Source organism: Sitophilus oryzae, unplaced genomic scaffold (assembly GCF_002938485.1).
Source record: "Sitophilus oryzae breed Bouriz unplaced genomic scaffold, Soryzae_2.0 scaffold_484_pilon_pilon, whole genome shotgun sequence".
Lineage (NCBI taxonomy): Eukaryota > Metazoa > Arthropoda > Insecta > Coleoptera > Curculionidae > Sitophilus > Sitophilus oryzae.
In genome coordinates, this window is record NW_022147067.1 from 860,727 (window position 1) to 883,593 (window position 22,867).

The following is a 22,867-nucleotide window of genomic DNA, read 5'->3' on the forward strand; positions in this document are numbered from 1 at the left end:
TCGTGCAATACTTCCCATAATTTTATTATTGGCACTGTATCATATGCTTTTTGTAGATCGATGAATGTTATATGAGCTTCCTGGTTCATTGCAGATTTCTTCTCGATGATCTGTTTCAATGCAAAGATATTATCTGTACATGATCTTCCGCTTCTGAAACCATTCTGCTCTTCTTCTTCGTAGCTGGAGTATTCCTCTTCAATTAAGTTCCTCAGTATCCTTCCATAGAGGCGACTCATAGTGCTGGTGACCGAAATTCCCCTGTAGTTATTGGGATCATTCCTGAGCCCTTTTATATATAGAGGAGATTATGCTTTTTTCCACTGTTCAGGTACTGGATGACCATTTAAGCACTGGTTAACTATGTTTATTAACATTCTAAACAGTTTTTTGCTTCCAGATTTTATGAGTTCCGCATATACTCCCTCTGGGCCACATGCTCTTCCATTCTTTAAAGACATTATAGCGGTCTTTATTTTGTTGGTATCCACGTATATTTCCTCTCCTTCAATGTTTATTTCTGGCTGTGGCGGTTCTTGATACTCAGGTCTGTTCTCTGACAACAATTTAGAATAATATTTCACCCATTCTTTGTTGGTTATTATTTCTATAAGGGCTGACTCCTGGTTTTCAGTTGTTGTTGTTTTTATAAATCTCCATACTTCCGTATTCCTTCTTCCGCCTATATACGTATTAATTTCTTTGCATTTGTCATCCCACACTTTATTCTTTTCTTCTTTTACCATTCTCCTCACCCCATTTTTCTTGTCATTATAAGTGCGCTTGTCCAGTTCAGATTTCGAATTTAGCCATTTCAAATACAGTATCTTTTTTTCCTCTACAAGTTTTTCAAGTTCATCAGTCCACCACAACTTTTTGCTCTTTCGTCTCCGTTTTATTCCTAATGCTTCCTCTGCGGCTCCATGAATACTGTCAATTATATTATTGTATGTTAGGTGAAAAGGCCTTTCCGAATCTTCTATAAGTTTTTCATCAAGCCTGTTCTGGTAAAGATATTTGACGCTGTCATGCATTAGACTTTCTAAATTATATCTTACTGTGGTAACTGGCTTCGTTCTTCCTGTTTCCTCTTGATTGTTTTGTTTAATTTGATATGGTGGAAAGAGAATTTTTGATCTTAAAGGGTAATGAACTGAGTGGTGTCCGGTGCCCCTTAGGATTCTTACATCATTAATTTTTATGTTGTTACTTTGTTTTGTAATTATATAATCTATTATTGATTTTAGGTCACGTGTTGGTTGAATCCAAGTATATTTATGAATTTGTTTATGTTTAAAGAAACCATTTTTTATTGTTAAGTTGTTATACTCGCATATGTCAATAAGCCTATTACCGTTGTCATTGATATTTTCTTCTCCGTAAGGGCCTATGATTTTATTATTTCCTTTTCTTCCTGTTCGGCTATTAAAGTCATCCAGCAAAACTAAATCTCTCGTATTTCCAATGTCACTAATTATCTCATGGAGCTTAGTGAAAAACTGGTCCTTAATTACTACAGTCTCGTCATCGGATGGAGCATATACACCTAATATTGTTAATCTTACATTTCTAAGTTTTAAATTTAATCTGATAATATTTTCATCTATACCTTCCCAATCTGTAATATTTTTCTTAAACTTGTTCTTTATAAGTACAGAAACACCTCTTTTAGCACGTTGATCTTTGGGCACTCCGCTATAATAATGAAGATAATTGCCTATTATTTTAGACCCACTACCTTTCTTTTTGTTTACTGTTAATGCAATTATATCTAATTCTAATTTTTCTAAATCTTTGATTATAATTTCACGTTTATTTCTAAGGCCTTTTTTTCACTATTTACTGCAATATTTAAAATATATCATTTTCCTATTAGTAGGCCATGATAAATAAGAAAAAATCAAATTGGTATTTACTAAAATAGTCATACACATATTAAAATTTTATTTGTAATTGACATATTTTACTTTTGAACTGTTATCACTGAATCTTTGAATATATTTTTCTTTTTTTATAACGAGATGAGTTTGCAAATATCTAAAAACTTGCATTGTTAAAGCATTTTCCAGGTGTTCGACATTGTATTAGTTGCCACGATATATTTCGTATTTCAAAAATCCCCAAAATTAGAAATCGAGAACGGACAAATCCGGGAATCAGGGAGGCCATCATATTGGCACATTGGTTCCAATTCATTAATTTGAGAAATAATAATTTAACAAAATTCTAATATTTTCGTTATAAGTTAAGTTATGAAGAGGAGCCATCTTTCATCTTTCTGAAAGAATATTTCACGTAAATTAGCTAAATGAATATTTAAAAGTTCCGATACGATCGCTTCCAAGATTTACAAATAGCAGTAGAGAGTTAAGTTAATATATAAAGAATTTATTAGTGGCTCTCAAAATACAAAAAGAGACAGATAGCAGTATATACTTTTAATAATTCTTTAGTTTCTTTTATTATCAATCATGGCCTACTAATAAATATGATCTTTTAATATATTTTTTTAAATAATGCAGTAAATAGTGAAAATAAATATAGAGTGATATATATTTTTCAGAAGCGTATGACAAGCCAGATCATATAATATATAAATATACAAGGTGTTCCATTTAAGAAAACATAAAAAACTTTAGTTCATATCTTAAAAAAATTATTTTCGTTGAAAAACAGAATACGCCACTGTATTTTACGTAAAAAGTTCTACAATATACAGTTTTCACCGTCTCTATACCTTTAACAATAACAGAAATACAAGGAGTGTCCCAAATTGCAAAATTTTCAAAAAGACCCTGTAGCTCAGAAATGAAGAGGGCTATGAAAATTTTGTTTGCGCCATTTGAAAAAAAAATGACTTATGATAATTTTTTAATCGCTCAATTTCATGACAGCTGCTGCCAATATTATATGGCATTCGAACAATTTAATTTTTGAAATAGATAGCCTCCTGTCTTCTCTGTCTATGCCACAGTGGTTGTGGTAATAACTAAATTTGTCGTTTAGGCTATACAAATTTTTTTGACAAGCGGTTTTTTTCTCCAAAAATTTTAAATATTTTTTACTCAAAAACGGTTAATGTTAGATATAGAGTGTTTGTTGTCAAAATTCATAAAATTTTACAGAAAATTTAAGTATGCAAGTCGAATTCCGGTATTTCCGGAAGTGCCGCGATGTTGAAAATATTTTTAATCGATAGACCTCGTTGTGAAACACTAATGTGCAAAAAATCTCCGATCTAGATATTGTAGTTCTCTAAAAACTTCTAATGCACGCTCAGCCTGGGACACCCTGTACGTCACAGAATATTTCCATGTGAAATTTATTAATAATTAGTTTCACACTTCAAGGTCTTTACTCTTTCAAAAATTTATTTAAAAAACATGTTTTGAATATCAAATCGATCATAATTTATCAGCAAATTTTTATATTTTCATCGTCGAAAATAAAAAGCTGCCGCGGCAAGTGTTTGCGTACGTGTGATCCGCGAAAAAGTGAAAAAATAATAAAATGCCAGAAGGAGACGCCTAGAGAGAATAGCTGAAATTTTTGGCTACCGTTCAAATTATTCTTTTTTGGAATTCGCTACGAATACTTAATAATTGCAACTATTCTACGTTTATATGATTTGCGTCATCAGAAAATGAAATATTTCAACATATTATTTTGTAACTTTAGTTTATTAATCCTGAAAAGATATAGTTTTTCGAGTCCATATTTGCTTTTCTTCTACTACTGTGCAAAATATAAAATCTGTCCAACAAGATACAGAAGATTTCGACAGACGACATCCAAAAAATGACAGAAAATGTGATTTGGTTATGACAACAACTGTCGCTTTTAAGGCGTAAGTGGTGTAAACTAATATTCTAATCATTTGTACTACAAGAAGATCCATTGCAATCATTTTTGTGTAAATATATACTAGCCTGAAAACCAAAATCTCAATGTAGACATATTTACGTAATTGTTTCTTCAACTTTGAAACACGATTTTATATTTTTCATTTTATTGATTTTATGGAAAGCACTGTTCATTAAAATGTTGTATCCTATGTTATAGGGCTTGTTTCTCTCTACAATTTTCTGTCTCACAATGTACCGTTTGTGTCCAGGAAGGGTTCATAGTTTCATAGATGTCGATTTTCGAAAGAAATCAGTACTTGTATATTATTTCGTATATTTTTCATTTTATTGATTTTATGGAAAGCACTGTTCATTAAAATGTTGTATCCTATGTTATAGGGCTTGTTTCTCTCTACAATTTCCTGTCTCACAATGTACTATTTATGTCCAGGAAGGGTTGATAGTTTCATATTTGTCGCTTTTCGAAAGAAATGAGTACCTGTATATTATTTCCTATATTTTTCATTTTATTGATTTTATGGAAAGCACTGTTCATTAAATGTTGTATCCTATGTTATAGGGCTTGTTTCTCTCTACAATTTCCTGTCTCACAATGTACCGTTTGTGTCCAGGAAGGGTTCATAGTTTCATAGATGTCGATTTTCGAAAGAAATCAGTACTTGTGTATTATTTCCTATATACATTTTATTGATTTTATGTTCATTAACTGTTCATTAAAATGCTGTATCATTAAAATGTTGTATCCTATGTTATAGGGCTTGTTTCTGTCTACAATTTCCTGTCTCACAATGTACCGTTTGTGTCCAGGAAGGATTCATAGTTTTATAGCTGTCGATTTTCGAAAGAAAGCAGTACTTGTATATTATTTCCTATATTTTTCATTTTATTGATTTTATGGAAAGCACTGTTCATTAAAATGTTGTATCCTATGTTATAGGGCTTGTTTCTCTCTACAATTTCCTGCCTCACAATGTACCGTTTGTGTCCAGGAAGGGTTCATAGTTTCATAGATGTCGATTTTCTAAAGAAATCAGTACTTGTATATTATTTCCAATATTCTTCATTTTATTCATTTTATGGAAAGCACTGTTCATTAAAATTTTGTATCCTATGTTATAGGGCTTGTTTCTCTCTACAATTTCCTGTCTCACAATGTATCGTTTGTGTCCAGGAAGTGTTCATAGTTTCATTAAATAAGTTGCAACAGAGACACCTTAGACAACTCTTAAGAATCAAATGTTTCCATCATGTCTCAAACGTATCGGTTCTTGAAAAAGCTAACTGGGAGAGTATTGAAGTCACGGTTACAAAATCCCCACTAAGATGGGCTGGTCTCGTGTGCAGAATGCAAGAAAACCGCATACCAAAATCTCTTCTTTAAGGTGAGCTTGTAGACGGTAAGAGGAGGTCAGATGGACAACTCAAAAGGTACAAGGATATTTTCCACGAAAACTTAAAGGAGATTAACATGCAAAATGAGTGGGAAGAATCAGCTCACAATAGAACTCAATGGAGAAGAATTGTAAACTCAGTTAACTGCGACAATCAAAAAGTTAAGAGGCAACAAAGCAATGAGATTTTTGAATATCCCGAGTGCGGTAGACAGATAACATCACGTATCCGGCTTTTCAGTTACAGAAAAGCTCATGAAAGAAAACGCCTTGCGTGACCATCTTCTGATGTGTGTCAAATACTCGTCAGCGAGTAATGTCAGTATGTATGTATGTATAAATGGTATAACGTTTCCTAATCTTTTTATTTGTTTTTGTGGAAAACCCCAAATTCTCTAAATGTATTTCCTTTTTTATATCTTCTTTGTGTTTTTCTTTTATTTATCCGTTTCTTTATCAATTTCAACAGGTTTTATGGGTCCCGTGTGTCTGTCTAGTGTAAGTGTCTAAAAATAAAAAGACATAACAATAATTATAGTCGAGGTGAACACCTTGGGCGTATTTTTATCCGCCATGTCAATTGACTCGATTTTTCTTACCAATGACGTCATTACTACGATCGTTCGGACAGTTTCAAGATTACGGTAGAGTAGGTATACAATTTTTTGAAGTTATAAAAATATATTTGGAAAGTTGGAATTGTATTAGATCAATAAGAACAAAAATAAATGTATTATCTTTCACAGGGCAAGCCATTGATTCAAAAATCATAGCCTTAGATTAATTAAATATTGATTTAATCAATGACTAAAGAATACAAAGACAGGTAACGCCCATATACGGCCTGCAGCAGAATTTGTTACGTTAGACGCCATCATGTTGGAGCCTACGGATGAGTCACCGTCTCGTCAACAGCGACAATTTTTGGCGATTTTTAATATTTTTTTGTGAGTGAACTTTGTATGAACTTTATTACAATGGTGATGATGTGTTCAGCTTTCAAGTGTAAAAGCCGCAACGATAAGAAAGAGCCAGGAGTTGTGTTTCATAAGTAAATAAACAGTCCACTCCATCTTTTCAGCGTTTTCTTATTGAATTTGGTAATTATTTTTCTGATACTATATGTACTTGATATGTGCTATACGTCGATATTATAGTTTTGTAGCTTTTGTTAACATTTTAATACGTTTTTTTCGTAATTAATTAGTATGATACCACCGCCTACACCATAGGCGTAGTCGAAACATTTATCAAAAATATAAATACCTCTTCAAGCAGCTAAGTTAAGAAAAATATATGGCCACGGCACTGTTTGGAGCCATGGTAACAATTTGGTATCAGATGTTATATGTCCTTGTATTCTTTAGTCATTGGATTTAATACATAACCATATTTATTAATACTTTTAGTATTAATCATAGCTTGAATCAAAGTATCACGCGACCATACATCTAATCGATATTCTAAGAAGGCTTAAATTAAAGAATATTATTTGTATTAAGGAATTAAAAGCCCAGGTCTAAAAGTTGTTGTCTTCAAATATTGCACGATAATGTCAATTGGACTCATCGCTTTTATTCACTTATTTGATATTGTTTTATTTGCTTTCTCTATTCTCTATTTTAACATTGTGTCCTTAAAATCTGTTATTTTAGAACTTTATTTGTGAATTGACCGTGACCATATCGAAAAATAAGGTGATATAAAACTGTAATCACAATAATACGTTTAACACTTTTTTTATTTTGAAACCACATCAATGAGTTATAAATGGCTTTTCGAAAATAAATAAAATCGGAATTCTAATTGGGTCACCCAAACAATTCCATTCTGCGAATTGTAGTTAGTCAGAGAAAATAATGTTTTTAAGGTATGCGCTTTAAAGTAAATTATTATTAGCCTTGAAGAGGATAATTTTTTGTAAGATATTCGAGATGAACCGAGAAAAAATAGAGTAATTTCGGGTAATATGGAAACCATTTTTATTTTTCTATATAAATTCAAATCCAGACTACAAACACTAATATATAACACCATCATCAAGAGTATAACCACGTACAGCTGTGAAGTGTGGCCAATTAAGGAAACAACAACACTCGAACGAATAACTAATGAACGCATATAAGAGAGATTATGAAAGTTAAACATAAAACAGTAGACGAGATAAGGAACAGTCAACTCATTTGGTACGGGCATGTCCAAAGAATGGCAAAAATAAGAATCCCAAAGCAAATTATAAACTGGAAACCTGCAGGAAGAAGAAAACCGGGTAGACCGAGAAGAAGTTGGCAGGAAGGGATTGACACGTTTATGTAGGAAAGATCTTTATGGAGAGACAGACAGGCATGGGGAGATGGCATTGGAAGACGTAGAACGTTTTAAACCTATTAATATATGTATATACCGATACTAATTCATCAATTTCAGATATTTTGACCAAAAATTAAATTTAAATTAACATGAAATATGTTTCTGTCCAACTTTTGTAAACACTGTTTTACACCTATGATAAACAAAAATATTGTTTTTCGATTGATCCCACTGACCCAATTAGACATCAAAATTAAAAATATTTATACTTCCCCCAAAAATACTTCATTCAAGTATGTGTTTTCCATCACTATTATTATCTTCTAGCTATAGTTTCTACATTAATCACCTGATTCATCACGTCGATGCGGCTGTTGCAAAACAATGTCGCCCGAAATAACCGATATAAGCAGTGCATTTTTCATCCGAAAATACGATAGTTTAAAATAAGTTTAAACCGGGATCCAGTTGCGACAGGCCTACCTGACAACTATGTCAAGAATGACGTCAATGAGCGAAGTGTGAGGCAATGGCTTTTATGTTGATGACGTGGGTACTATGTACACACGACACTTTAGAATAACAGCCGGGAGTTCTCGTATAACTCGAGTTATTTTTGTTTTATGGATTCCGACTTCTTCAGTTACATTAGATATTATCGTATTGCAGTAGCGATTGTAGATTCTAAATTTATATGGATTCTTGAGTTATAATTCATCATCACTACAGTCTCAGAGTTTTGACAAAAGCCAGTATCTGAGACAGTTTTGCAGGCGTCAGTTCCCCACCTCCGATATGAGGCGTCATCTAAGTTACGGATGCAAAGAAGTGTTTCTCAAAGTGGCAATGAGTCTTTGTTTTGTCGCGGTTTTGTCTGTTTGAGCGTATCTACTCTAATACTACGAAGTAACCAACGTATCTGCATTGAAATATGGTCCAAAAGCACCTCAAGATCTCTTATAGTACCAAGACAATATTGGTGCTGGACCAAAAGACATAAAAATTGTAGTTGTAACAAAAAACCTGGCAAGTTGATTCAGAAGATAGTCAATTTAAAAATAGTTAAGTTTCTCCAGCATAATATGCCAGATAGGTTTCTCTGGAGTTAGGTTTCTCCAGCGATGCCAGATAAAATTAAAATTGTTTTAAAAAACTTCAAGAAATGCTGGTGTGAATAAGACAGGTGAAAATGTACTAAAGATATTTTGCAATACAATAAAGAACTAACGATGACATTTTTGAACAACATACAGAAGCAGTCTTAGAAGAGCAACTGTAGTACTATTTAACGATTACCAACTGAAGGGTAACCTTGACAAAATGAAGCAGTGGTATAGGTACCATTCTACAACGAATTCTTTAATCAGTGCTTCAATCTCTTTGGATTACTCGTCCTTCACTAAACAGAACAATGATGCACCAACAGAGCAATGATGAACAATTATACCCAACACATTAATTCATATTTGCTTACACTTGAGTTGTAATTTATCCGACATAACTATACCAGATTTTTTTGTGAATTCTATGTTTTTTTCCGTCGAAAACAAACTAACAAGTACCTCATCTTTTGGCGTGTCGATTAGCGAGCTAAAGCTGGACCTGGACCCGTGCCTCGCCATTCCTCTGCCGGTATTCTCTTCCGGGGAACTGACGTAATCAGTCCTGGAGGTCCTGAACGCTGCCCGACTGAGCCTGTCATTTTCAACACACTGCGTCAGTGGTATGCCGAACACCAAGCCACCTCCGGTAGGCGTAGATCCATCTGGAAAGGAAAATGAGACATTAGTATTTCCTTTTCTTGTTTTAAATATTTTGTTTTCATTAAAAAAATCTTAGATTATCAAGATTTGGAACTACAGCCTATTCATCACCAGCCTGCCGACTTACTATCATTTGCATGAAAATTTGCATACGTACTAATAAATATTTGCAAAGAATGTCATTTACAAAAATCAATATTACATAAAAGATTCTTTCCATTTTATTTTATTACTTACTTTATTACATAAAAGATTCTTTCCAAATTTGCATACGTACTAATAAATATTTGAAGAATGTCATTTACAAAAATCAATATTACATAAAAGATTCTTTCCATTTTAAACAAAAAATTAAACATATTAAGGTTCCAGTTAATTATAATTTAATCTCTCTTGATGTCATGTCATTATATACAAGCATACCCATAAAATTAGCAACAAAAGTTATCAACAAAAAATGGAATGAAATACAAAAATTCACCGATATACCAAGAGAAGAATTTATATATGCATGTGAACTAACATTAAACTCAACATATTTCCAATACAAAAACAATTTTTACAAACAAATCAAGGGTTGCGCAATGGGATCATCCATCTCTAGTGTAATAGCCCAACCCGTTATGGAAAATCTAGAGGAATCTGTATTAAAAAAAATTTAAATTTGAAATACCGTTATACTATCGTTATGTAGATGATTGTATTATGCTAATTCCTAAAGAAAAAAATGAATACGTTCTGAAGGAATTTAATGCATTCCACAAACGAATCCAGTTCACCATCGAAACACAAAAGATAATTCAATCAGTTTTTAGACACCATAATCTATAATACCCAGGGAACTCTAAAAACTATGTGGTACACTAAAAAACATGGTCCTCCAGATATCTGAACTATAATTCAAACCACCCAAAAAACAAAAAATCAGTTATCATAGGTCTCGCTGATAGAGCGATATCATTATCTGACCCGGAATACAGGGAAAATGCAATAAAAAAAGCAAAAGATGCACTAATTTTAAATAATTACCCCACTCAGCTTATAAACAAAACATTTAAACAAAGAATTCACAAATATTATAATTCTGATACAAAAATTAAACAAAAAATAAACAAAAAATTCTTACCAATACCATATATAGAAGGCTTATCCCATCAACTAAAAGGTCTATTTAAAACAGATAATATTGAAGTGTGTCACAAAGGCTTTAATTTATTATCGGAATGTTACACAAAATTAAAATCAAAGACTTCTAAAAACAAAAAGAGCAACATAGTGTACCAAATTCCTTGTAATAATTGTGACGCTGTATATATAGGTCAGACAGGCCAATATCTGGAAAATCGTCTAAAGAGTCATAAATATGACAAAAAAAACATTACAGCACTTGTTACTCACGAAAAGGATAATAATCACACCTTTGATTACAATAAAACAAGAATTTTAAATACCGAAATTAATTTGAAAAAACGAGAATTCCTTGAAATGATTCAGATACAAAAAAACAAAAATGCAATTAACGAAAAAAAAGATGTCGATAAGCTAAGTAGAATATACACACCAATCTTGTAAATAGAAACGCTTCAGTACAGAAAATACATTGAGCCGGCCATCACAATTTATTAAAATGTTAAACTGTATATGTTAATTATTGTGTCATGTGGGTGATATTGTTTGAGTATAATTTTTTTTTTAAGTTAAATGTTATTTGTTATCACCTGTTAATTTTATGCACCCATGTTTTAATACAAGTTTGACGAAGGAAATGTACGTTTTGTGGTAAGTTTTATTTATATTTTTTTTTACACAGTTGTAGTTTGATAATATCGTATTGTAGGCTTTGAAAAAGGTTAAAACTGGACCGAAACGTTAGTTATATAATAAACACTTCCTAAACCCCGAAAAAGTTTAATATTGACCAAAAGCCAAGAACCCTATAAATAATAAAAATAAATATTTGCTTATGCTATAAATAATAAATAATAACTTTATTGTCTGACAGGATTACAGGATCCCAATTAATACACAATTATAAATAATAAACAATTCATAGTAAGTAGTTTAAACATACACAATAGAGAAAAATTGAGAAAAATTCACTTTAAACAAATTACCAAGTAATATATAAAAAACTCCAAAAACCAGATGATCGGATCTTGTAATAGTGACAGCAGTTTAACTAAGGAGCTGTATAGATCTCAATCAGTTACCCCAGACAGCAACAGCTTAGAGTAAGATCCCAGACCAACCTGACATAACTTATTTTCACATGGATGAAACCTTAGGCTCTCAATAGTGCTCTCATGAGCTTTAAATACCAGCGTGTAGTCTAAGAGCTAACAACGTTTTCGAGAAAGTATTATTAAGACGTCTGGCTCTTTGATATATCTTTTACTATGCTCTCTGGAACAGCATGCGGCCCGTCTGGCTGCCGACACCCGTTGCGTTTACTACTGCGCATCGGAAGAAGATCCTATATTTTTTATTAATTTAATCCTATTAATTCTAGTATTGAATATAAATCGAACATGTCTCCATAGCGTTGTGCGTAGAGTTTCCGACCACGAACCGATGATTCAGAGTTCGAATCCGGGTCAGGTCAAAGACCTTTTTATTTTATTTTCGTTTATATTCTGATAGTAAAGTATTAAATAATCCTGGTAATTAAAAAAACAAGTACCCGGATTCGAACTCTGAATCATCGGTTCGTGGTCGGAAACTCTACGCACTGCGCAATGGAGACACTTTCGATTTATATTCAATACTAGAATTTAAAGGACTAATAAAAATATAGGATCTTCTTTCAATGCGCAGTAGGGAACGCAACGTTTACCGGCAGCCAGACGGGCCGCATGCTGTTCTAGAGAACATAGTAAAAGATATATCAAAGAGCCGGACGTCTTAAAATACTTGTTTTTCCGACGTTGCTAGTATTTTTCTCTCGTACTAGTGTTTGAGGAATTCGCCCTGTGACACCTTGGCAGATACAGGGTGAGAAAGGTAACTAAAATTAAGAGTTACTTCACTTAAATTTGTATGGCTGATTTAAGAAGTATTGTAGAATATTACTCTGAAATAGTATCAAAAGTATCAGACACTTTCCATGGACCTGAACTTTTATGAGACGATAGCAAATCAAAAAGTGGATCTTTGATAAAGATAGACTTTATCAAAGCTCCACAAAAATTAAATGAACTTTACTTTTTACATGTCTGATTTTTACATATACAGGGTTGTTCACCACATACGACACGGAGTATTGTAGCTAAACGATTAGATTTTTACAAATTGTAAGTTTTGAGTTCGTTGAAGGTCTATTAGAGCTACAATTTAAAAATATTTTTACAAGATACAGAGTGTCCCAAATAAGTAAAAAATATTATAGTTGTATTTTTTTAAATGGAACACCCTGTATATTATTCTATTTTTGGATTCTACGATAGAAATAAAGGTAAATTTGATCAAGGTTTATCACACTTAAACCTTACCGTTTTTGAAATATTTTCAATTTTATGAAATTGTAGTAAAAATTTTAAGGCTTTATTTCTCCCAGGGTATCAAAGTTTTTAGTACTAAATATTTACTGAAGATTATTTATTGATCAGATATTGTGTTGCAATAATAAAAATTTTACTACCTTATACAGAGTGTCCAAAAATTTATATTAAATAATTACTAGCTTTAAACGGCAATAACTTGTTTAATTTAAACGCAACACCCTATATATTTTACGTGAATCAGATGCACAATGTAATTGTCTATCAAATTGTATTATACCATTTTTTACCCATCTCTTCAAGTTTTCGTAGAAAATGCATTTTCTTATAATTTAGACCTCATTTATCATTTATACCCATGGAATATTGACATTTCAGATTTTTTATAGCACCATAATATGTACAAATTGTACAGGTGGTAAATATTGCAAGCCCATTGGCATACAAAAAAACTATTTAAATCTTTGTAAAAGTGTGTACCAATTAAATATACCACCATTATTTCCTACCAAAAATACCAAAAATTAGTTAATTACATACTTTAAAATGTGGATTTGGCTCAGAAATCAATATAATAATAAGACATAAAAATGAATGTCTCTGTTTTTATAAATAAGCATTCGTCAATAAATGAAATAGAATTTATAAGGTGTTACTTTTTACCACACTGTCTAATACACACAGAAAATTCAGTTTTTTAGTATTTGGAGCAATTATTACTACAACGTAAACAGTCAATTAATGTAGTTTGAATACTGGGATCATATTAATTGGTCCTCTTTAACAAAAAATATTTAAACAGTTTTTTTTTTATTTTTTAATTAAATAAGCGAACTATATCAACAATATTAGTATCTGTACCCTTTGAAAATTTGTTACATTTTTAAAAATAAGCTAAAATGTCAATGTTCCATGGGTATAGTGATAAATGAGGTCTAAATTATAAGAAAATGCATTTTCTATGAAAACTTGAAGAGATGGGTAAAAAATAGTATAATACAATTTGATAGACAATTACATTGTGCATCTGATTCACGTAAAATATATAGGGTGTTCCGTTTAAATTAAACAAGTTATTGCCGTTTAAAGCTAGTAATTACTTAATATAAATTTTTGGACACTCTGTATAAGGTAGTAAAATTTTTATTATTGTAACACAATATCTGATCCATAAATAATCTTCAGTAAATATTTAGTATTAAAAACTTTGATACCCTTGGAGAAATAAAGCCTTAAATTTTTTACTGCAATTTTATAAAATTGAAAATATTTCCAATGTAATTTCCAATCCAAATTTCCAATATAAACCGTAAGGTTTAAGTGTGATAAACCTTAATCAATTTTTTTTACCTTTATTTCAATCGCAGAATCCAAAAATAGAATAATATACAGGGTGTTCTATTTAAAAAAATACAACTATAATATTTCTTACTTATTTGGGACACTCTGTATCTTGTAAAAATATTTTTAAATTGTAGCTCTAATAGAACTTCAACGAACCCAAAGCTTACAATTTGTAAAAATCTAATCGTTTAGCTACAATACTCCGTGTCGTATGTGGTGAACAACCCTGTATGTTATTAAGACAGCTATTATAAAGTTATATTTAATCAGTCGGACAGATTGTAATGACCAAACATCCTCTAAACACAAAACTTAGTCAGTCGTGACTATGAGCGCGGGAGAAGTATGCGCATAAAACTATGCGCAAGTAAAGTATATAAATATTTTAAAAATAGTTATCGCTTTCGATTATTTTTCATCTCTATTTAAATAATATGAGCGTTTTTTTGACTGGTGTTTGATTGTTACCTATTCAGTTTAAATTTAAAAATCGATTCAGTTTTCCTCAAATTGCAAGAGCCAATATCTGGATAGTTCAAAATTCGCATGGGATTTCCTATGTTTACAACGACGGGTCACCACCCGGTATATAACACCCACTATGCAAATTGGTCCTAGGTGTTATTGGTCCGTGTATTCTTTAGTCATTGGCTGGAACAAACCTATTATTTGTCTAAAATTGACAGATATATTTTATGGGCCAAGTCTGATGAGTCTTGGCCGTATTCACAATATTTGATCACTGTTGGGTGATCGTGGGTGGTGAAGAATCTAAAATTACAACGAACACCCGGCGTCTCCCCCAAAATAGAATCTTTGCTGCTATTTTTAACAAACAAACCCATCAAAATTGTTTGAAACGGTTCGATAATAGAAATGAAAAAATAATCGCCAAACCGATTCTTTTTCAAATAAACTTCTCGTTCTATTTTCAGTGCCACCGAGCAGAGAGTTTAATACTAGCTAGTAGGGTTGGATCTGCAGCAAAATTACATTTATTACATAATTTATTACCTGATACACCTTATGATCGAAAAAAACGACGTTCCGAATAGGTATAAACATTATTTAAAACAGCTTGAGTCGCAAGCAGTGGCGGATCCAAGGGGGGTGGGGGGGCTCGGGGGCTCTGGAGTATGTATTTTGAAAGTATATTTTTTTCGTAAATTAGCTAAAGGAAAAAGGAATATTTAAAAGTTCCGATACGATAGCTTCCAAGATTTACGAACAGCAGCGGTAGAGAATTAAGTTTCCCTAATATAATATAAAAAATATATTAGTTAGTTCTCAAAATAAAACAAGAGACAGAGAGCTGTATACTTTTAATAATTCTTTAGTTTCTTTTATTATCAATCGTGGCCTACTAATAAATTTGATATTTTAATATATTTTTTCAAATATTGCACTAAATAGCGAAAACAAATATTGAGTGATATATATTTTTGAGAAGCTTATGGCAAGCCAGATCATATAATTTATAAATATACAGGGTATTCCATTTAAGAAAACATAACTTTAGTTCATATCTTTAAAAATATTCTTTTCGTAGAATAACAGACTACGCCACTGTATTCTGCGTAAAAATTTCTATAATAAACAGTTTTCACCTTCTCGATATCTTTAACAATAACAGAGATACAGGAGGTGTCGCAAATTGAAAAATTTTAAAAAAGACTCTGTAGCTCAGAAATGAAGAGGGCTATGAAAATGTTGTTTACGGCATCTTTCGTTTGACAAAAAGTGGCACAGGTTTGTGCAAACCACACCAGTCTATCTTCACGAATAACGGAGATACCGTATGATTTCAACCAAAATGGGACACCCTGTACATTAATAATACGGATTTTCTCTCATTAAACAATTTAATATAATATTATACGATTAAACAAAGAACGGCGTCAGAGTTGGCTTAGAAATGAAGATCGCTGTTATTTCATATGTAAAATATTATGGTAAAGGTCAATAATCGTCATCTCCAAGCCAACTAAACGCCTTTTTTTAGAGCATGCAACATATTCAGTACCTGGAAAAGAATTTTTATTTTTGTTGTTTATTCTATGTTTAACACAAATACATTTTCAATGCATGGCAACACTGTCGTTTTCAGATCCACCCCGTCTTCGATATGCCTTCGTCGGCCGAATTAAGGCTGATTCATGGTACACCGTGACGGGCCGGGGCCGTGCGACGGTGAAGGCACGGCCAAACATTGTCAAATGTTATTTATACCTATGCATTCATGCTCAGCCGAGCACGGGCCGAGCTTCGCCGGAACCCGTCCGTGCCCCGTCCGAGAAATGTCGGTGTACATTTTTCCTCGCATCCGCTACGGTCCGGCCCCGTTGCGGCAAACATAAATGAGTCGCCCGGGCTAAATACTTCGTTCGTCTACGGGTCTATAGCGACTGTTTTCTAGCAGTGTTGCCGCACCCAACTTTTAGCGCGTACCACATTATAAACTAAAAATGTACCACTTTGGTACAATTTTTTAAAGCACAACAAAATACATCTGCAAATGACTTTAACCGGTTTGGTCGCTGTGAATTTCTTCATAAATTTCTACATAAAAAAACTTCCTGGAGAAAGACACAAATCGAGACGAAAAACATGAAATAGAAATTCAGAAAACCCAATTATAAGTATGTATAGGTTGAAGAAATCTAAGTAATTCTAATACTACACACAATACTTGGAAAACTTAAATTTTATTAAAAAAACGCAAATATAGAAGCATGTTAGAAACAGTAAATTTTCAAGTTTTTTCTTCGGGTTATTTAATATAGGCAACGCTATAGACATTACAACGTTTATAATACGTCGTTAATTAATGCGGATTCTCTCCGAATGGTATCGGTAAGCGCGTTTAATGCAATATCAACAACAATAATTATTAAATATCTATTATTTTCGGTGCGCGTGGGAAATAATTATTGTACCAAATTATCCTGGATTTGAAAATGTAGTACCACTGTACCAAATAGAATTAAAAGTATCAAATTTGGTACAAATGTACCACTGCGGCAACACTGTTTTCTAGAATATAATCGGCACGGACATGATCCCCGTTGTCCACTCGGTGTAACATATATTGAAGGCCCGGACGTGGCCCGGTGTCTACTGCACGGAACGTGCCCGGCTCGGGTACGGCCCGGTGTACCATGAATCAGCCTTTAGAGAAAATAAGTGGTTTATGCGTTATCGGTGTCTCCACCGTACAGCAATTGAAACGTAAGGGGAAATCAAGTCAACCTTGTCACAAATTCACCCATTAGGTTCAGACGTGTACGCGCCTTAACGTGTAGTAAATGTAACGTAGTAATAAAAACACTTTTTACACGTCCTTGCTTACAGTAGAGGCGCCTAAAATATGTACCATAAATTCGATTTAATTGTTTTTTCAGGCGGTAAATTTAAATCAATATTAGAATAAGTAGCCTTTTTATTGGCCGTTACGCGGATTTGCAAAAAATCATAAAAAACGACGTCTCGGTAACTGCGTTGCAGGTAAAATTGTCGGACAATCGGCCTTGAAAATTCAGTAATAATAATAATTATAATTTAGGTTGTTATAACTATATATAGTTTTTTTTATTTTACTTTCTGGATACTTAGGTAAAACCTTACAAGTCTTAAGTCCTGTATTTAAAGCTTTTAAATTCCTCCAATAGGTAAACCTGCAGGTTTCACATTGAATATCTCTAAAAGCCCTCTACGGGGTGTCCCATTTTAGTTGAAATCATACTGTATCTCCGTTATTAGTAAAGATAGAAGGGTGCGGTTTTCACCAACCTGTCCCACTTTTTGTGAAACAAAAGATGCCGTAAACAAAATTTTCATAGCCCCCTTCGTTTCTGAGGTACAAGGCCTTATCGAAAATTTTGCAATTTGAGACAGCCCCCGTATCTCCGTTATTGTGGATAATATCGAGAAGCTGAAAACTGATTCTTGAAGAACTTTTTACGTAGAATACAGTGGCGTAGTCTGTTTATCTGTTAATCTTATATAAAAATATTTTTGAAAATATGAACTAAAATTATTGTCAAGGTGTATTACTGGTTGCATAACTGCATACTGCTAAAAATCCTGGCGCATTCGCCAGAAAGTAAAGAAAATTATAGAATTCTTTAGAAAAATCTAGAAACAACCGCCAGGGGGTATATAAGGCCCGCGCTTTGACAGTTGGGAAGTTTAAAGTTTGAAGTTTGAAGTCTAAAGTCTGAAGATAGTCTGAAGTCTGAAGTTTGAAAATACCGCGAAATACCGTTAGAGTAATAGTAGTTGCATAAGTTGTGTTGTAAATAGTATAAGTTGTGTGTACAGAGTGAAACAAATAAATTCGTTAAGTATTTTATCGTGAGTTTAAATAGTGGACCCACGGAATCCGTAACAATTGGTGTCAGAAGTGGGATTCAAGAGGATTTTAAGAAGAAATTAAGTGGATTGGAAGATTTTTAGACCGAATTAGAGTATTTTTATGGTTGGTACAAGGGAGCAGGCGAAGAAAATGGAGGAAGTAAGCAAATTATTGGGCGATTTTATGGAGAATATGAGAAGAGAAAAGGCAGAAGAACAAGAAAGGTTGGGAAAGAAAGAAGAGGAACAAGACCATCTACAGAAAATACTTATGGAAAATCAAGAGAAAATGTTAGAAGGTTTAGAAGCCCGTCAAAAGAAAGAGAAACAAGAAGAACAGGACCGGCTTGAGAAAATACTGGGTAATTTAGAAATTCGTCAGAAAAAATGAATGGAGGGAAATTTTAGAAGATATAGAAACGCGCCGCCAGAAAGAAAGACAAGAAGATCAGGACCGTCTTAAGAAAACTTTAGAAAATCAAGAAATTCGACTTCAGAAAAGCTTGGGGAACAGCAACAAGCAATGTTGGAAGTACGTTGCCAGGAACAACAGAACCACTTTCAAGAAGCCGTAGAAGATCTTGAGGAACGCCTTCAGCAGAAGATAGAAAGATTGAGAGATGGACCTACAGAAGACCAAGGTACAAGTAAAGACACCTGGCGTTCAAGGAACAGCGAACCTTAAGGCCCCGACCTACGATGGACAAACGACATGGACAATGTACCACCGTCAGTTTGAAGCAGCCGCCGCTGCCAACGGATGGACTGACCAGGAGAAAGCAGCGGCACTTGTCATCGCGCTGCGCGGCCTGCCCTGGAACTGCTGCAAACTATTCCTGCAGCCCAACAGCAGGAATACGAAACCTTGGTTGCTGCATTGGACAGAAGATATGGCGATCAACATCGACGTCAACTTTACCAGGCCCAGATCAAGACACGCCTGCAGAGGTCCGGAGAGAGTCTGCAGGAATTTGAAGCAGACTTACGTCGGCTGGTACACCTAGCGTATCCTGAAGCACCGGAAGGTCCCCAAAGTTAACTCCAGCATGGGAAGGTCCTTATACAGTCATCAAGAGGATAAATGATGTTGTGTACCGGATTCAACGCAGCCCTAGAAGTAAGATGAAAGTAGTTCATCTGGATCAATTGAAGAGATACCAGACAGGAAACCTTGATCGGGACGATCAAATTTGAGAAGGGGGCAATGTCAAGGTGTATTACTGGTTGCATAACTGCATACTGCTAAAAATCCTGGCGCATTCGCCAGAAAGTAAAGAAAATTATAGAATTCTTTAGAAAAATCTAGGAACAACCGCCAGGGGGTATATAAGGCCCGCGCTTTGACAGTTGGGAAGTTTAAAGTTTGAAGTCTAAAGTCTGAAGATAGTCTGAAGTCTGAAGTTTGAAAATATCGCGAAATACCGTTAGAGTAATAGTAGTTGCATAAGTTGTGTTGTAAATAGTATAAGTTGTGTGTACAGAGTGAAACAAATAAATTCGTTAAGTATTTTATCGTGAGTTTAAATAGTGGACCCACGGAATCCGTAACATTATGTTTTTTTTCAAATGGAACACCCTGTATATTTATAAATCATATGATCCGTCTTGCTATAAGTATTTATTTTCGCTATTTACTGCAATATTTAAAATATATAATTTTTTTATTAGAAGGCCGTGATAATTTTTCCTTTCATTATAAGCTGAGAGCTACCTAAAATTCGAAATTTGAACTTTGTGACACATGTACCTTAGAATTTTGATGATCTATCAATGAGTGAATGTCAAAATTAAAGAAATTTGACAAGCGACAATTCATAAACTATGAGGTATACCCAAGCAGCATTTGGACGTCGGGACAACGTAGTGTCACGCGACCAAACGTCGGGGCGCAACGTCGGCACAACCTCGTGCCAACCCTAGTCTGCACTAGTTTGGAGAATAATTTTTGGGTCGAAACGACGTTGGATACCGACGTTGGCAAAAAGCGTAATTTAGTACAAACTGCAACGTTGTTTAAAATCCTAATTCACAGAAATACAAAACTAATATGGCGTCTAAGTCGCGTTTTATCCTAAATTGGGATAATTATAGTAAAAATATTATATTTATAATTTAGTTAGAGACATATGTCAGATGGCAGTGAAGGAAAACAAAACAAAAGTATTTAAGTGTGGAGGATGTTTGAAGATCATAATTATTGAAACACTTTAACCGACTCTGTAACTCGTTACCCAAGGTAAAAAGTTAAACGCAAACAACTTTATTGATAAATGTATTGTTTCTACTTTAAAAAATACTAATGGGCCTTGAAATTAAAGAAGTTTTAAAAATTTTCTTGAATTTTTTTTTTAGTAAAATGAGAATAATTTATTCGCATTCGAAAAAATTGTTTCCGCGTATTTTTTAGGGTCAAATATTTCAAGTTAATGTATTCAAAAAGCAGGAATTGCTATTTTAAGAACGAAACATTTTCTTATTTAACAACATGGCGGCTTTAACTTTGTTGTTTTGGAGATTAAGATGGAGTAGTTCGAGTAGTCGCATACTGGACTAATAAAGTCGCAGTTCGGCCTTAACAGGTAGTATACTAGTCGCAAGATTGCCTAATTTAGTCATTCTAGAGTCTAGCTTGTGCCGCCCTCTATAATCTAAATAAACGAGGAAGTGTCGGTAATATATGTCGATGTATATTTAAATTTAGTTTTATATGTACCTTTCTTATGTCCCATTTTAATTAAGTTTTTTTTTTATAAAAACAAAAACAGCACTGAACTGTCTGACTGAACAGAACAATGAATTGAAAATTTAAGATTTAAGGTTATGGTTCAATACAGTTGCAAAAAGGTAGTGACTCTACGTCCTACCAACGTAAGAATAAGGAAATCTAAACAACGTTGGAATTAGTAAAACAGACGACGTTTGCATAACGTTGGAATAGGTCCTGAAACTGACGTCGGAAAACTCTATATTATCCAACGTTGTAACTACGTTGTCCAAATCACCTAAAGATCACTTAAGCAAAAAAGGTTACAAGACAACGTTTATTCGACGTCGCAGAAGCTTCTACTTTGCTGTAGTACTAGTCCAACGTCGGCACAACGTTATAAAAACGTTTAAATTTATTTTAATACCCAAGGTAGGGAGCTAACTATTTTTTGTAACTAATCCAACGTTGTGTTTAGTAAACATGTGGTCGCAAGTCGTGAAAATGCTACTTGGGTAATTACTAGATATTGTGGTAACCTAGCCAACTATAGTATGTCTTCATGTGTAGTGAAAATTAATATTCTTGCTTTATCCACAATGAAGTTACATGGTCAAGGTACGGCTGTGCTCGACTTGACAGGGGCAGATAATGAATTTGTAATTTTTTATATATTTTTTTTCTGAAACCGTACAAGGAAGAACAAAAATATATCTACTAAAGATAAAAAAAACATTTATGTAGTATATTTTAAAGCACCTTAAGATCTTTTTTCTAAACTGGCAATCTTTTTATAGAGAAAAATATTCGGAAAGTGACCCAAAAATTCTGTTTTGAAATTCGATAATGTTTGAAGAACATTAACGCGTACCCACGCTTTTTCCTGTCGAACTGTAACGGATACTAGATGTTGATGCTCTTTGATCTTGCTATTTTTTATTCATCCAAGCGATATAATAAAATTCTATACGATAGATTGATGTTAAACTGAAACAAAAGTAATTCTAGTCAAGTTTTCAGGTCCATTATCCTTGATAGTTTTATAGGTATTCTTAAAAACGGTTGTTACTGTTTTACTTTAAGGTTAGTAGAAATTTTTATGGTCATTTTAGAGGAATTTTGCTACAATTACACCAAAACACTTTTTTTTAAATATAGATGCAAGTTTCCTGTAAATATCAATGAAAATTTTACACAAGTGCAGGGTGTTTTAAATAAACTCGCCAGCAAAATTAACGCATAATCGTATATTCTCTTATAAGTTTTATTGTCTGTATTTTAGATCAGTTATATTGGCCTAAAATTACTTCTGTTTATTATTTCTTGCTGAGGCGATTCTGATTTTTTTTCATGACTGATAAGAATTTATCACTAGTTTTTATAAAAGATCGCGCACACTATACCTGCACGGACCGGCACGGACCAGACCAGTAAAATCTACCGGTGAAGGTGACCGTGTTATTTAATAGAGTAGAGCACACTAGACCAGTACCAGCACGTACCGCCACAAGCCACGACCGTCAAAACAGGTCGTGTCGGTCAGGGACAAATATGACCGGCAATATTTATGCCTGGTCGTGCTGGTCCGACCTAATGTGCGCACCGGCGAACCAGCACACCTCCACAAACATGCAAATAT

General features: G+C 33.4%; 1 protein-coding gene across 2 annotated transcripts in view; it reads right to left on the reverse strand.

Annotated features, from left to right (window-relative positions):
- LOC115886333 overlaps positions 1 to 22,867 on the reverse strand; it is a 103,761-nt gene that overhangs the window by 35,166 nt on the left and 45,728 nt on the right. For both annotated transcript variants that reach the window (XM_030905427.1, XM_030905426.1), the window contains exon 5: positions 9,130 to 9,332. In XM_030905427.1, coding sequence (XP_030761287.1) covers positions 9,130 to 9,332 — 203 coding nt within the window. The remainder of the gene's footprint in view (positions 1 to 9,129; positions 9,333 to 22,867) is intronic.